The sequence below is a fragment of the Aythya fuligula genome, chromosome 11 (assembly GCF_009819795.1).
Source record: "Aythya fuligula isolate bAytFul2 chromosome 11, bAytFul2.pri, whole genome shotgun sequence".
NCBI lineage: Eukaryota > Metazoa > Chordata > Aves > Anseriformes > Anatidae > Aythya > Aythya fuligula.
In genome coordinates, this window is record NC_045569.1 from 12,360,975 (window position 1) to 12,373,654 (window position 12,680).

The window sequence follows — 12,680 nt, forward strand, 5'->3', positions numbered from 1 at the left end:
AATGTATTTATATTTTCTTTGGATGGGATGCCTTTTTTTTTCTGTATAAACTAAGTGCTTCACAAATGAAACTGATTCTTCATAAATTTGTTTACCTAAATTTAATGTGCCTTTTTAAATTAGTTCTTTGATAAACTTGTTTGGAGAGTGGAGATTAAAAGAAGCTACCACTAATAAAAAATGCAGCAACAAATCTAATGTATATGAAAATTATCATTCTAGTAACAGATATGTCAGTATTTTTGTCCTTATATAGTCTAACTCAACATACATTTTCATACTTAAAGGCAAAGGGAATTGATGCAATTCTTTCAAAATCAGGTCTGGTTACAGTAAATGGAGGTGTCCTCAAAATCATTGCATTTGTTCATCTTTGTCACATAGACATGAACAGGTAAATGTGAAAATGGTGTAAAGGAAATATGCAGATGGGAAAACTGATAAGAAATGTTATCGGCTGATAGTGCACTTTTTGTTCCGATGAGGTGGAGTAAGACAAAAAGCCTGAAATCAGAATTCCTTGTTCAAGACCAAAAAAAAAGTGCATTGTAGGACTATTTGGAAGACTCCATCGAAGGAGCTAAAAATGGGTTTGGGGCAAGAGTCCAAGTATAAACTATTCACATCAATTGTTTAAAACAATTGAAGTCTAGATTTTTTTTTATTTTTTTTTTTTGTCAGGTATTCCTTTATTTGATGTTAGGATCATAAAAGCTTTTATAAATGGATTAGAAAATCGTACTTTATTGTTATCTTCTACTTTATTTTTGTGACCTCAAATGTCAAGTCTCAGAGTACAAACAACTACGGATTTTTGAGGTCAGTAATACTCCATGCAGTTTCCAGCTATGATCTGTTTACCTCTGTTTCTCTCCAAAGTATGTGCTGGTTTCTCACATGGTGTGTATTCTTCCTCATTTCCTGTAGCTAAAGCATCTTAATAGGATGATTTGTTAAATACTTCAATAGCAGTATTTCTTTGTTAGCAGTTGCTGTAACTGGCTTAGGAATTTTATGTTAATGTTAATTGGAAAAAGAGCATCTCTGTAAACCAGCCAAGTCACATGCTACCAAAAGAGTTGGGAATCCTTGAAACAGTAAGCTTCATCTTTCTTGGCAACACTACCTTACTGGTGTTAGAAAACACAGTGGAAAAGGGATTTACCTGTCTTTTCCCAATATTAATACTGATTTATTTCATCTTCTTGTAACCAAGACTGACTTCACAGAGACTTGAGGAAGGGAAAAATAGCAATAGAGTAAGAGATTTTAAAATAAATAAAGTAACAGAGCTACACTGAATGGAGAATAAATAAATAAAATAAAGGCAACACCTACAGATGGTGTGTGCACACAAAAAAGACAGCAACTTTTTTTTTGCGTGTAGCCGGAACAGGTTAGTTCCTTCAAACCAGTGAGTATTGGCAGTATTACATACAGTAGTTTTTCCAGTTTTGGATGTTCTAATCTGAAGTGCAGCTGGTGAGGTTTTGTGGCTTAACTGGTCTTTTGTCTGAATTCTCTAATATTGGTGCCCTAAAGGAATATCAGTCAGAGGGATGTTAATTCCAGCTAACCGTTGTTCTGTGCCAGTTTCCTTAGGATTAGTGGCTATTGTGCTCCAATACTAAGCAACAACATCAACCCCTTGCCTCCATGACCTTCCCTTCTACCCCCAAACCATGGCATCTGTGCTCCCACTGTCAGGTGTTACGAATTTCACATTTTAAAAAATGTTCAGACAATTGTGGGTATGCGTAGGAGATGGAGATTTGAGCAACTGGCAACGTTTTCTAAAAATGTCCCTGAGGAGAAATTATAATTACAGCAGGTTTGTTAAAATGTAGTGGTAGTAGGAAAAATGGTTGTGTAAAACAGTCAGCTTTCCACCTGGCAAATCTCTTGGTGGGGAGGGATTTTTGTCACTTTGAAATTCCTGCTTATATTTTTTCTGACAAAATAAACCTTCAATTAAATTACGAGCAATGACTGTGTAGTGATGGCAGAGGGAGTGCATTTTACTCTCACATCATCAGCAGAATTGCTGAATTAATACCATTTTCAGAACCCAGTGGTGGTATGACAGAGAATCCAGCAAAAATGGTTTGTGTCTCAGATCACGAGACATTTGTGAAGCTTTTCTCTGTTTCTTCTCCTATAAACAAAACAAAATAGACCTACCAGCTTTCCACTATTAGGTATGACTTCACAGTGTAAAGTTACTCATGAATTGTCCATGTATATACAAGGTAGCCTTGGCATATTCATGAAAAGTGCCAGCATTTTATTTGAATCCCAATTAAGTAATGTATAATTCTATAAGATACACTGTGAACTCTGTGTAATCTCATGCTCTTTTTTCCCTGAAGATGAATAGGGAGTGTGGAAGCTGCTTGATTTTGTTTTACATTTGCTCTGTTACTGAGTGTACATTTGCAGCCTTAACTGCACTCTATCCAATCCCTTCTATGACATTCTGAATTAATTCTAAGTGGTGTTTTTTCACTGTGCTTGGCTCATTAGCTGAGTTGCTAGAACACGGGTTTCTCTACAGAGATTCCTTCTACCATGTACTCATCCCCATTTTACAGATAGTGAAATACCACTTCTCGGTATTATTAAAATTTCAAACAATCTCATAGAAATCATACGTAAAACTATGTTTAAAGAAATGAGGCTTGAATTCATTATTATTATTATTTTCATTAATATGACTTGTAGACTATAAACACAGCAAGGCCAATGATAGAGCAGATATTTAAATGGAACCTTTCGGGCTCTCTGGAAATGAAATTACCCCTTTTTTTTTTTTTTTTTTTTTTTCTTTTTCAAGTGAATGAATGCATTTTGTATAGTTCAGATCACTCCATCCCCAGGGGATGGAGCAGTAACATCTATCTTGACAGATAGTGCTTTTTTTTTTTTTTAATTAATTTCTTGTGTCATGCTTAAATGTATTTCTACCTGTAGAGAATGGCACAAAATAACCATTAGTAGGAGCTTTCAGTTTGGTCCCAGATTAAATAAATTAATTTTAAAAGGTAGTTGAGTATTTTCCTTCTGATATCCCTAGGCAAATGTTAAGTGTATTGGGTTTACTAGGTCATATCGTCTTAGCTTTCAGTATAAGCTTTCTTTTGAATTCTCAGCTTAAAATATATAGTTTTGGGATACTTACAAATGCCTTCTATTATTTTTTCTATTCTTGAATTAATAATAGACTTTCAATTAGTGTATGTTTTGGCTGAGCCTGTTTCCTTTGTTCTCACTTGATTCTTTGCTGTTACTTGTTGCACTCAGTCATGTCATTTTTCTCTTCGTCATAAAGTTCTTTGAGCAAGAAGATACTTGTGATCACACAGTGTTGAGAATAATGGAGCTATAATCCCATGTGGGAAATCAGTGTTATAGTAAAAATAATGCATGTGAATGTATTCAAATGATGATTGAATTATCAGCAACTGCAGAAATTTTCAAAGACAACTACTTCTTGTAAAGCTGTGAAATGTATAGTATTCCTCCTAATGAATCTTTTAAAATGCATTGATTGGTTTTTGCTCTTGGAGGAGGAGGGTAAACTGCAAACACATATAATCTGAATTCTTTTTGAGTATTCTTTCTGTGTAGAATAGTGTCTAGAGTGTACTGTAAGGCCCTGGAGAAAGGTGAAAGAAGGACTGTAGGTAATAAATGATAAGAACATGATGCAGTCTGAATCACTGGAAGTCTTATATTGTGAATTTTAATTCATTCATTCCTAATTGTACAGCACAAAGTAGAAGATAGGGGCTTAATACAGAAGTTGCCAGGTGCAACTTTTAGGCCTGCATTAAACAGGAAGCAGGCTGAAGTAATGAGAGATGCTAAGAATCTGTGAGCCTCTACTAGGTATGAATTGTGACTTTACTTTGTGTGCAAGTATCGGCTTCCTCATGTAAATGAATTCTAGCAGTAACCTGGAACCCTTCAAATACGAAAAAGTCTTTATGTTAACCAGAGCATCTGAAGCTAATTAAATAGTAAATAAAAGTGGTAGTGGTGTAGCTTTAAATTTCCTTTTCAATACACGTCTTAAGTAATAGGAAAAAAAATGTATCAGTAAAACCACAGATCTCCTTTTTTCCTTCCACTGCTACTGACTGAAGTCAAGGCTAAAGCTCAGCTATCACTGAATGAGACACAAACAGGGATGATGCTCTTGAGCCAAAATAAACTAGCATGAGTTTATTTTAAAACTAAATGTGTAAATATTCATTATTACAGTATTTATTGAAAGTCGTGATGTCATATCTGACTTCATGCACTTTAAGGCCTAGGCCATGCCCTTTCAATATTGTCAATGAAATCTCTGAGTTCTTCTGAAATAATTCTCGATGCTCATGTTGCTTTGTAGGGAATCTGCACACCTTATACAATCCTGTAGGTTAAATGTTTAAAGCCTGACTGTAAGTTACTCCATATTCCCTTAAGCATCCTTTCTCTAAAGGAAAGCTAAATGTTGCAGATCTGATGTTTTTTGGATTTTTAAAACTTTTGCAAGATAAAGATATTTAAGATATATAAGATATATTTAAGATATTTAAGTTATATAAGATATTTAGGTTATATAAGATATTTATTTCAAATTAATTGAAATTAATTTTTGTATTGAATATATACCTTTCCTCTCTAATTGTATTTTTTTTCAAAAACATATAGTTTACAATCAAGATCTTTTGAGAATAATACAAGGAATACACGGAGAAATAAAATTGGGAGACTTTGTCAAGTTGTGCAGTGAGCAATCTATTTTCACTTTTTTTTTTAAATGCTTTTATAAAGTTATACATAATCTTGAGAAAATGTATTTGTGTTTGATATATAAGTTGATGTATAGTGATGCAAAATGGCAACGTTCTTCTGTGAAGCTAAGATTTGAGTACAAGACAGTCAAATAATTGGTAAAGAGGGAGGCTGAAAATGAATTGCTTTTGTTTTGTTTCTTTCAGGATATGGTATAGAGATTAGCTATTTATAAAATGGACAGGCTGGTACACAAAGTATTTGGTATAATACGAAAATTTGTGTTTTAACAACATAACTGTGACTTTTTATTTTCAGAACATCTATGTGTAGGTGCTTCTGTAAAATTCTTTAGCATATTGTAGATATTTCTCCTCCCACCCTTTGCCACTCTAGTCCTCTTCTCCAGCATGATGTTTTGTGCAAGTGTTCCAGGTGCTGAGCACTTCCCACAGCTTCTCAGTGCTCCTAGGTAGGAAAGGAGGTGATGCCCGCTTCCCACTGTGATGAAATGGGTGCAGCAGCATGGAGAAGCTGAATTTGCTCAGTCTTGCTGGGTGTCCTTCCTGGAATTCTCTGTTCTGGAAGCTCACTGCCAATACCCAAACTTATCTTGCACCGTGTTGCTGTGTGCAGTGCAAAAGCACTTCTACAGCACTACCCAGGTTGTTACCAAAAGCTTAGTTTGGAGGTGACAGTTTTTCAAGGTCATGTTTCACATAAACCTCTGCAAATTTCTGCCATTTTACCTGAAAGGTAGAGGAAATTTCTGTTTGACAGGACTATTCCAGACATCTAAACTACATGCCTGGGTACTGCTTTAATTGTACAGCGTTTCCCGTTATTAAGTGCTGGACACCATTTGAACGGTCAATGCTCTTGAAGCCTTGAAGTATCTTTCTAGGATTGGTTTTTCTAAAGCAGAAAGGATCCTGATACACTGATACATACTCTCTGAAACTGTGCGTAGTAGTTATTTTGAAGTTGTTTTTGAAAAACAGCTTCTGGCATAAAGTTTTCCTGGCATGCAAAGGGCTGTCCATCATAGTGTCCAAGAACACTGAATTTCGTAGTTCTTGTGCTTTCTTACTAAGTGGTTCACACCAGCCATAATGTTACTTGCTAGTCTTAAAATCTTCATTGGACAGTGCGAGACTGCTCTTTGAATTCATGGTCCAACTAAAGCATTTTCAGTGTCTATGCTATTTTGCTAAAAGGAATTTTCTGTCCTCATCAAGCAGTAAGGACCAGTAGGGGAAGTGCTACTAGGAACATGGCTGTGTTCCCAGATCTGTCTGACCTTTTGGATGACCTAGGCAGATCCTGTCTGTTTGCCTTTGATGCTTCTCTCAACCTTGTTTTGCGTAATTAGTCTGCCTTAGGCAGAGGCTGTTTCATAGGATCGTTTTGTGAAATACACTAGACAATGGGACCCAGATCACTATTGGAACCATCTGGGTGCCACTAAAATGCAAACAATAAATCATCCTCAAATTAAGGCTTAAAATTTCAAGTCCTCTTGAATTGAAAGTAATTTGTTCTAACTCAAATCTTATTGAAAAGTTTGATAAATTTACATAATCATTTGCAGAACTTAGTACACACCATATTGTCTTTCAGCATTAAAATAGTACTCATACTGTTAGCATTTCTATGAGTTAATTATTACAGGTATTCAGATTATGTTTGAAAAAGATACAGACGTGCATTGTTTGAATATTTAGCATGTAGGTTCTTAGGCAAAAAGGAAAATGACAGCTGTTTAGCCTGTTTCTCTGCATGCTGTTACTAAACAAGTCTTATGAGACTTCATTGTTTGGGTGTGTTAGTTTGAATAGAAGTGATATTTAATGAAACATTATTCAGAATGATTTCTTTTTCTCAAGAATACCTTTACATTTACATTATTTGAAGTAATCTAATCTTCTTTTAAAATACCTAATCCCAGTTGACTTCTTTGTAAGCACTGTGTTATTTATACCTAGAATTAGCTCTTAGTTCTGCAGCGAGCTCTGGAACGCATTCTTCAGGATGCATTTTACTGACTTTTCTTCTCCTTTTCTGCTTTGGTTCTGTGGAGTTTCCAGGATCCACGGTAAATGCTTTCTGTTAGATGGCTATATCATTTTCCAGAAGGATCGGTGCATGTAGAATCTGATTGTTTAGGACTCTATCCAGATGAGAACTGTCATGGATTCCAGAATCTCCTTACATGGTTCCCATGAATACAAACAATAGTTCAGTGGTTAAAAAGCTTCATGGTTCTGATTCCAGGAAGCCCAGACCCACCAGTCTGACAGCCACTATTGTAAGCAAATTGATGTCAATTCTCTTGGAGGATTATATGGATTTTTTTATTTATTTATTTTGCTTCTGCTTTCAGTGTATTAGCAGAGTGTGGGGAATGATGGATGCCACCTGCTATGTGCATCTGCTTTGATCCATTAATGTTATGTGAATAGAAGAAGGACAATCTAGTCTTGTGCCCTCACCTTCACTTACAGAATTGGAACTTCCAAAAAAGAAAACTTCCTACTTTTTTTTTTTTGGTCACTCTGTCAATAATATGTCTGTGTAATTACATTAGAGTTCTGTTAACATGGATATTTGCTGACTTCTTAAAGGAGATGCACAGCTGATGCTTCAAGTTCCAGCTGAGTCAGTAGATCTGGCTTTGTCTTTCTCTTTAATTACCACAGTGTTAACTACAAATAATATGTTCCTAATTGACCACATCTTCTGCAATATGTCTACACCATTCAGTTGGGCAGGATCCTCATAAATAGAAATTCTCAAAAGTTTCTGTAACTTGCTCCAGAAGCAGCAAGTAATGCATAAGTTGTTTACACATGCTGAGGCACAAAAGTAGCTGCTGGAGGTAGTGATGTGGCTTTCAAAACCTAATTTAAGTCTCTTTCCAGTGCTGCTCTGCATAATGCAGTGGTACGAGGTTCACTCAGGATTCGGTACCCCAGCACTGCAGTAAATTTACAGGTTTATCCATTAGTTGCTAAATTTTATGTACAGAGCCTCCAGTTATCTCAGAATTCCTGAGAGCTAGAGATAATCACAGAATTGGAGGGGTTGGAAGGGACCTCGAAAGATCATCCGGTCCAACCCCCCTGCCAAAGCAGGTTCCTTAGAGCAGGCTGCCCAGGTAGGCATCCAGACAGACCTTAACTATCTTCAGAGAAGGAGACTCCACAACCTCCCTGGGCAGCCTGTTCCAGTGCTCCGTCACCCTCACCATGAAGAAATTCTTTCGCATGTTGGTGCAGAGCTTCCTGTGCTCTATCTTGTGACCATTACTCCTTGTCCTGTCCCCACAAACCACTGAAATAAGGTTGGCCAAATCCCTGTCTCCCACACCCCAGGTATTTATACACATTGGTGAGGTCCTCTCTCAGTCTTCTTTTCTCCAGGCTGAACAGACCCAGGTCTCTCAGCCTTTCCTCATAAGGAAGATGCTCCAGTGAATAATTGCTTTCAGTGAAAGAAATATCCAGTATAAAACTTAAGTTAACATCAGTAGAACAAGTCTTTTGTAAATTAATGAAAGAGCCAGTCTGTTAAACCTACAGATTTTCTTAAGCATCTATCACTACAGTATCTAAATATTTATAGGTAGCTTAGACTTGTAAGTTCAGTCCTTTTTGGACTTCTCTTTCGCATTCATTCTTCAAGAACCACCATTTCTCTGAGCATAATCTGTGTATGGTAGATTTCTTGTTAAAGCAAAAGAACTTCATCAGAGGGGATAGTAACAGCCTTTTAAGTTGTTAGAGTTTGTAGCTGTGTGATCTCCCCCAGCAGTGTGTTCTGGAGTGCATCCATGGAGTATGAATCACTTTTTCTCATTTGTGTGCTTTGTCTTGAACTTGGAAATTTTTGGTTGTTCAGCTCTTTAGACAGGTTGTGCATGGGGAAGTCTTTGGTATTTTTCCAGCACCATGATGATTAAGTATGAATGTCACTACAACCTGATCAAGTCAACATGCAATCTGTGCCCAGAAGTTGGTGGCAGGGGAGGGTTATGACACACAACAATAGTTTTCCCTGTCCCTTTTCTTTATTTCAAGTGTATAAAGTAATGGTAAAACTTTCAAGCTCTCAAAAGGGGAGCAATTTCTTTTAATGATATATTCTGACAAGGAATCACCTTTAAGTTTCTAGGCATTGGTTAAATGTCCCTTAATAGGGCATCAGAATGGGTATGACTCAGGCAGATTCTTCTATGGTTAGACAGTCCTTATTTTTATGTTAAAAATAAATGTAAAAACCTAACTTTGGAAACCAAAGTTTCACAGCATTTATTTCTGAGCTCTGCTTGCTTTGGTTTTCAGCCAGACAACCCGATGCATGTTTATTTACCACCTAGATAAATGAGATTGCATATCTCTTTTTTCATGTAAATGATATCCCATTTAAGTTACCAGGATTATGTATATACTTCACAAATTAGAACTTTTTTTAGGGGCTTAACATACTGTTCTGAAAGATTGAACCTACAATATTCCCTAATAAAAAATAACCATCTTCTAGCATAGACATTTTCCTAACTTTCCATAAAATGTGATTTCTCTGATTGTACTAGGTGTTATTTAGCATTTCAGGTATTAAAATAGGACTTGACAATTTGACGTTTATAAGGAAATTCTCCATCTTAATCCATTAATTTTATTTTTTTAATTCTTTCTTTTCTGGTTTGTGTTACTTAAATAGACTAAGAAATTTTGCTTGGCTTGAAATAGCATATGGCAATTAAACGTATTTGTCAAAAGAAAAGGTTTGTAACGCTGGAAGAAGTTTATAACACTAAGTTGATAGTTTAGGGTAGTTTTTATCCTTTTTATTTTTTAATGTTAGTGCTAATATATTTCAGAAATGATCATGGTGTGTTGTCCTCAGTTATTGTCATAACTATCACTGTTCTCACAGTAGTTAATATTTACCTGCATTCGTTTTCCCATGAGGATTTGTTTAAGAAATGGATGCAGTGTTGTCTTTGTTTTCTTAGTAAAATGATATTACCTGTAACTGCAACTAGTGAGAAAATCTACGGTCATTTAAGTGAAATAACTACTTTTGAAAATAACTAGATGTTTGGCATACTCTACGGTAGTCTGAGAAGTGCAGGGTATATAGGATGAACTGGAATAAAGATTTGTCCAATCATTCCCTGATCACGTTAGATCTGAAATCTCTTCTAGCTGAGGGCCCTTGAGATATTAAGCTGCAAGAACAGCTCTGTAAAAGACAGAAACAATGATTTTAAGCCATCTGTCCATTTTGTAGGGTGTGAAGAACATAGGACACAGAAATGAGCAGAAGCCTTCAGTTCTTATAAATTCTGATAAGATCATAGTGACATAATATTCTAAATAAGAAATTCTTTCCTGGAAGCTGATAATTTTCTGAGCACGAGTTGGTGTTGTTTGCTGACTGGCAATTAAACTTGTTTTTAAAAAATTTGTACACAGATAAATGCAACCAAATTTCAAAAGCTATCATATTCTTCCTGTGCAAATACTACATAGTGTTTCTAGCTCTTGTTTTCAGCTTAAGTAGCTAATAGGCTTTCCAGAAAACTCTACCTCCTCTACTTTTACGTTGTATACTTTAGAGATTAAAATTACTTGAAATGTACTAGTAAACCTTTGTTTTGTCTTACATTACTTTTTTTTTTTCCTTCTCTCTTTCTACAGATTATTTCAAGTGACCCGTTCTGGGTACCAACCACCGAGGAAGAATATTTGCACTTTGGGGAAAAGGCAGACTCTGAGAACCAGGCCCGCAAGTACATGAATGCAGTAAGAAAGCGAAAGGGACTTTATGTGGAAGAAAAAATTGTGGAGCATGCTGAAAAGCAAAGAACTCTCAGTAGGAATAAGTAGCTGCGTCTGCTTCCTTTCCCTCCTGACTCAGCTAAGTGCGTGTGGATAATTTTCTATGCAGCAGATTCAAAATTCCATCTGGACTTGTTCTTTACGCCAGTTTTCTTACACATGATAATGTCCGTAGCTTATGTTTTGAAAAACGTAAGCCTTTCCAACTTTTATACAGAGAAGATAGTTTATTTATTTAAATAAAGCCTAGGTATGTTCCTTGGAATTGGTCTCAATTTTTAGAACTTTCTGCCCTGTTGCTGTCACGGGATTAGGAACTCCCAATTTAATTTGTTCCTGATTTATCAGATGTAATTGCATTTAAAGTTGGTTAGCTAGTCTGTTGCAAATAAACTATGCAATAAATTTAGCTTCTTAATGTTTTTGACTCTTTTTAAAATTGATTTTCATTTCTATAATGTATTCGTTGCTCAAAAGTACTTTCCATAGTTACCTATGTGCAAACAGATGTAAGCCTACCAGGAGTTTTACTCTGTTCCTCCTGTAAACAGTCATCTAAATCAGGTGATGCTCTCTCTGCTCCCAGGTTGTAGCAATGCATCTTCTTTAAACCAGAAGGCAAAAATAGTACACATGGAAAACTAAGCACTGCAAACCAGGCAAGGTTTTTCTTTTTTACCCTCCTTAGAAAAACATTGTGTAAAAAAGTTTACATGATTATCCTAAGCTGGGAGCTGCTGTCTCTAACTAGGCACACAGCTATCCCTGCCAATCCTGTTTCGGTGTTTACACACGCTTTGCAGAAGTTTCTACCCGTTCATCCTGTTGTGTTGAATTCAGTGAAGGGAAACACTTGCAAAAACATACAAAATGTCTTGCTGTTTGCAGGTGTCTAGGATGCAGAAGTCTCCAGAATGATTCAGACCAACAGTAACAGGAAAAAAAGTCCTGAAAGGATGTAAGTTTTAGTTAAGAAAAATGGACAGAAGAGAAACATGGTGCATGAACTACCTTCTCATTTGGCTGTTTTGAATTGTAAAAGGAAAGGACTGAAGAGATAGGTGTCTTTGAAGAGTTTCTGATACTTGGTTAAATGAATGGGTAATTAAGTCCTCGAGTCTTGTGCTGACTGACTTTGTGCTATATCTTGTGTTTACTATTGGCAAAGTGTTCTGTTTCAGCTAACCATGTAAACAGGCTGTTCTTTTCTTTCTAGAATATAACCACTTCTTTAATTTGTGATGCTGTGCATTCCTTTAGCACCAACTTGGCCTTTCTGAATAAATATTCTGTGTGTGTCAATTAATGCAGTAGGCAGAAGTTAACTCCTATCAGTTTTGCTCCTTATGGGAAAGGAAACTGTTACTTGTTTTGCAAGTAGAATGATTCTGAATGCTTAGCTTTTATTTTAAATAGCAGCTTTTTTTTTTTTCCATTTTGTTTGCTTTCATTATGGAAATGTTTCCTTTTAAAACTGTGCTTATGAATTATTCAAGCAAATGATATTTGCCTTCCTTAGAAGGTTGTTCCATACATTGTTGTTCTGCAAGGGGTATGTCTGCACAGCAGCCCTATTAGAGCTCGTACAAATATACTTAGGTAGTTTGGGCATTGCCAGCTGTATATCCATGGAAGGCATTATAACTGCCTGCAGAAACTGCTTAAGACATAAATAAATGTTTGTGTAATGAGATCTTGGCTACTTACAGCTACACTGCTAGCTGAATCCAAGATACAGTTAGGGATGTCTGGCCTCCAGTCAGAAGGGTGCTTACATATTAAGTAGCTCTTCAGAGCTGGGTAGGCTACTCATTGTTGTGACTCTATACTTGTTAACTGTAATCTACTATACTTGTGTAAACAGAAAGAGTATTAACATAGATTTTAAAAGGTTTAGCTTTCATATTTGGTTATGTCATATTTTCAGATTTTCTTTCAGATTGCATCTCAAACAGCATGAAGATAGGGTTGCAACATGCTGAATTAATTCTTGTTATTTATAAAGATGGAAAGCTCCGCTAACTAGCAGAAGAAAATCAACCTGCAAGTGCT

The 12,680-nt window shown here is 36.0% G+C and overlaps 1 protein-coding gene across 1 annotated transcript in view; it reads left to right on the forward strand.

Annotated features, from left to right (window-relative positions):
* The window catches only part of EFL1 (elongation factor like GTPase 1), a 71,342-nt gene extending 60,305 nt beyond the window's left edge, over positions 1 to 11,037 (forward strand). Inside the window, exon 20 of the mRNA XM_032195200.1 lies at positions 10,488 to 11,037. Coding sequence (XP_032051091.1) covers positions 10,488 to 10,676 — 189 coding nt within the window. The 3' untranslated portion in view covers positions 10,677 to 11,037. The remainder of the gene's footprint in view (positions 1 to 10,487) is intronic.
* The last annotated feature ends 1,643 nt before the right edge of the window (positions 11,038 to 12,680 follow it).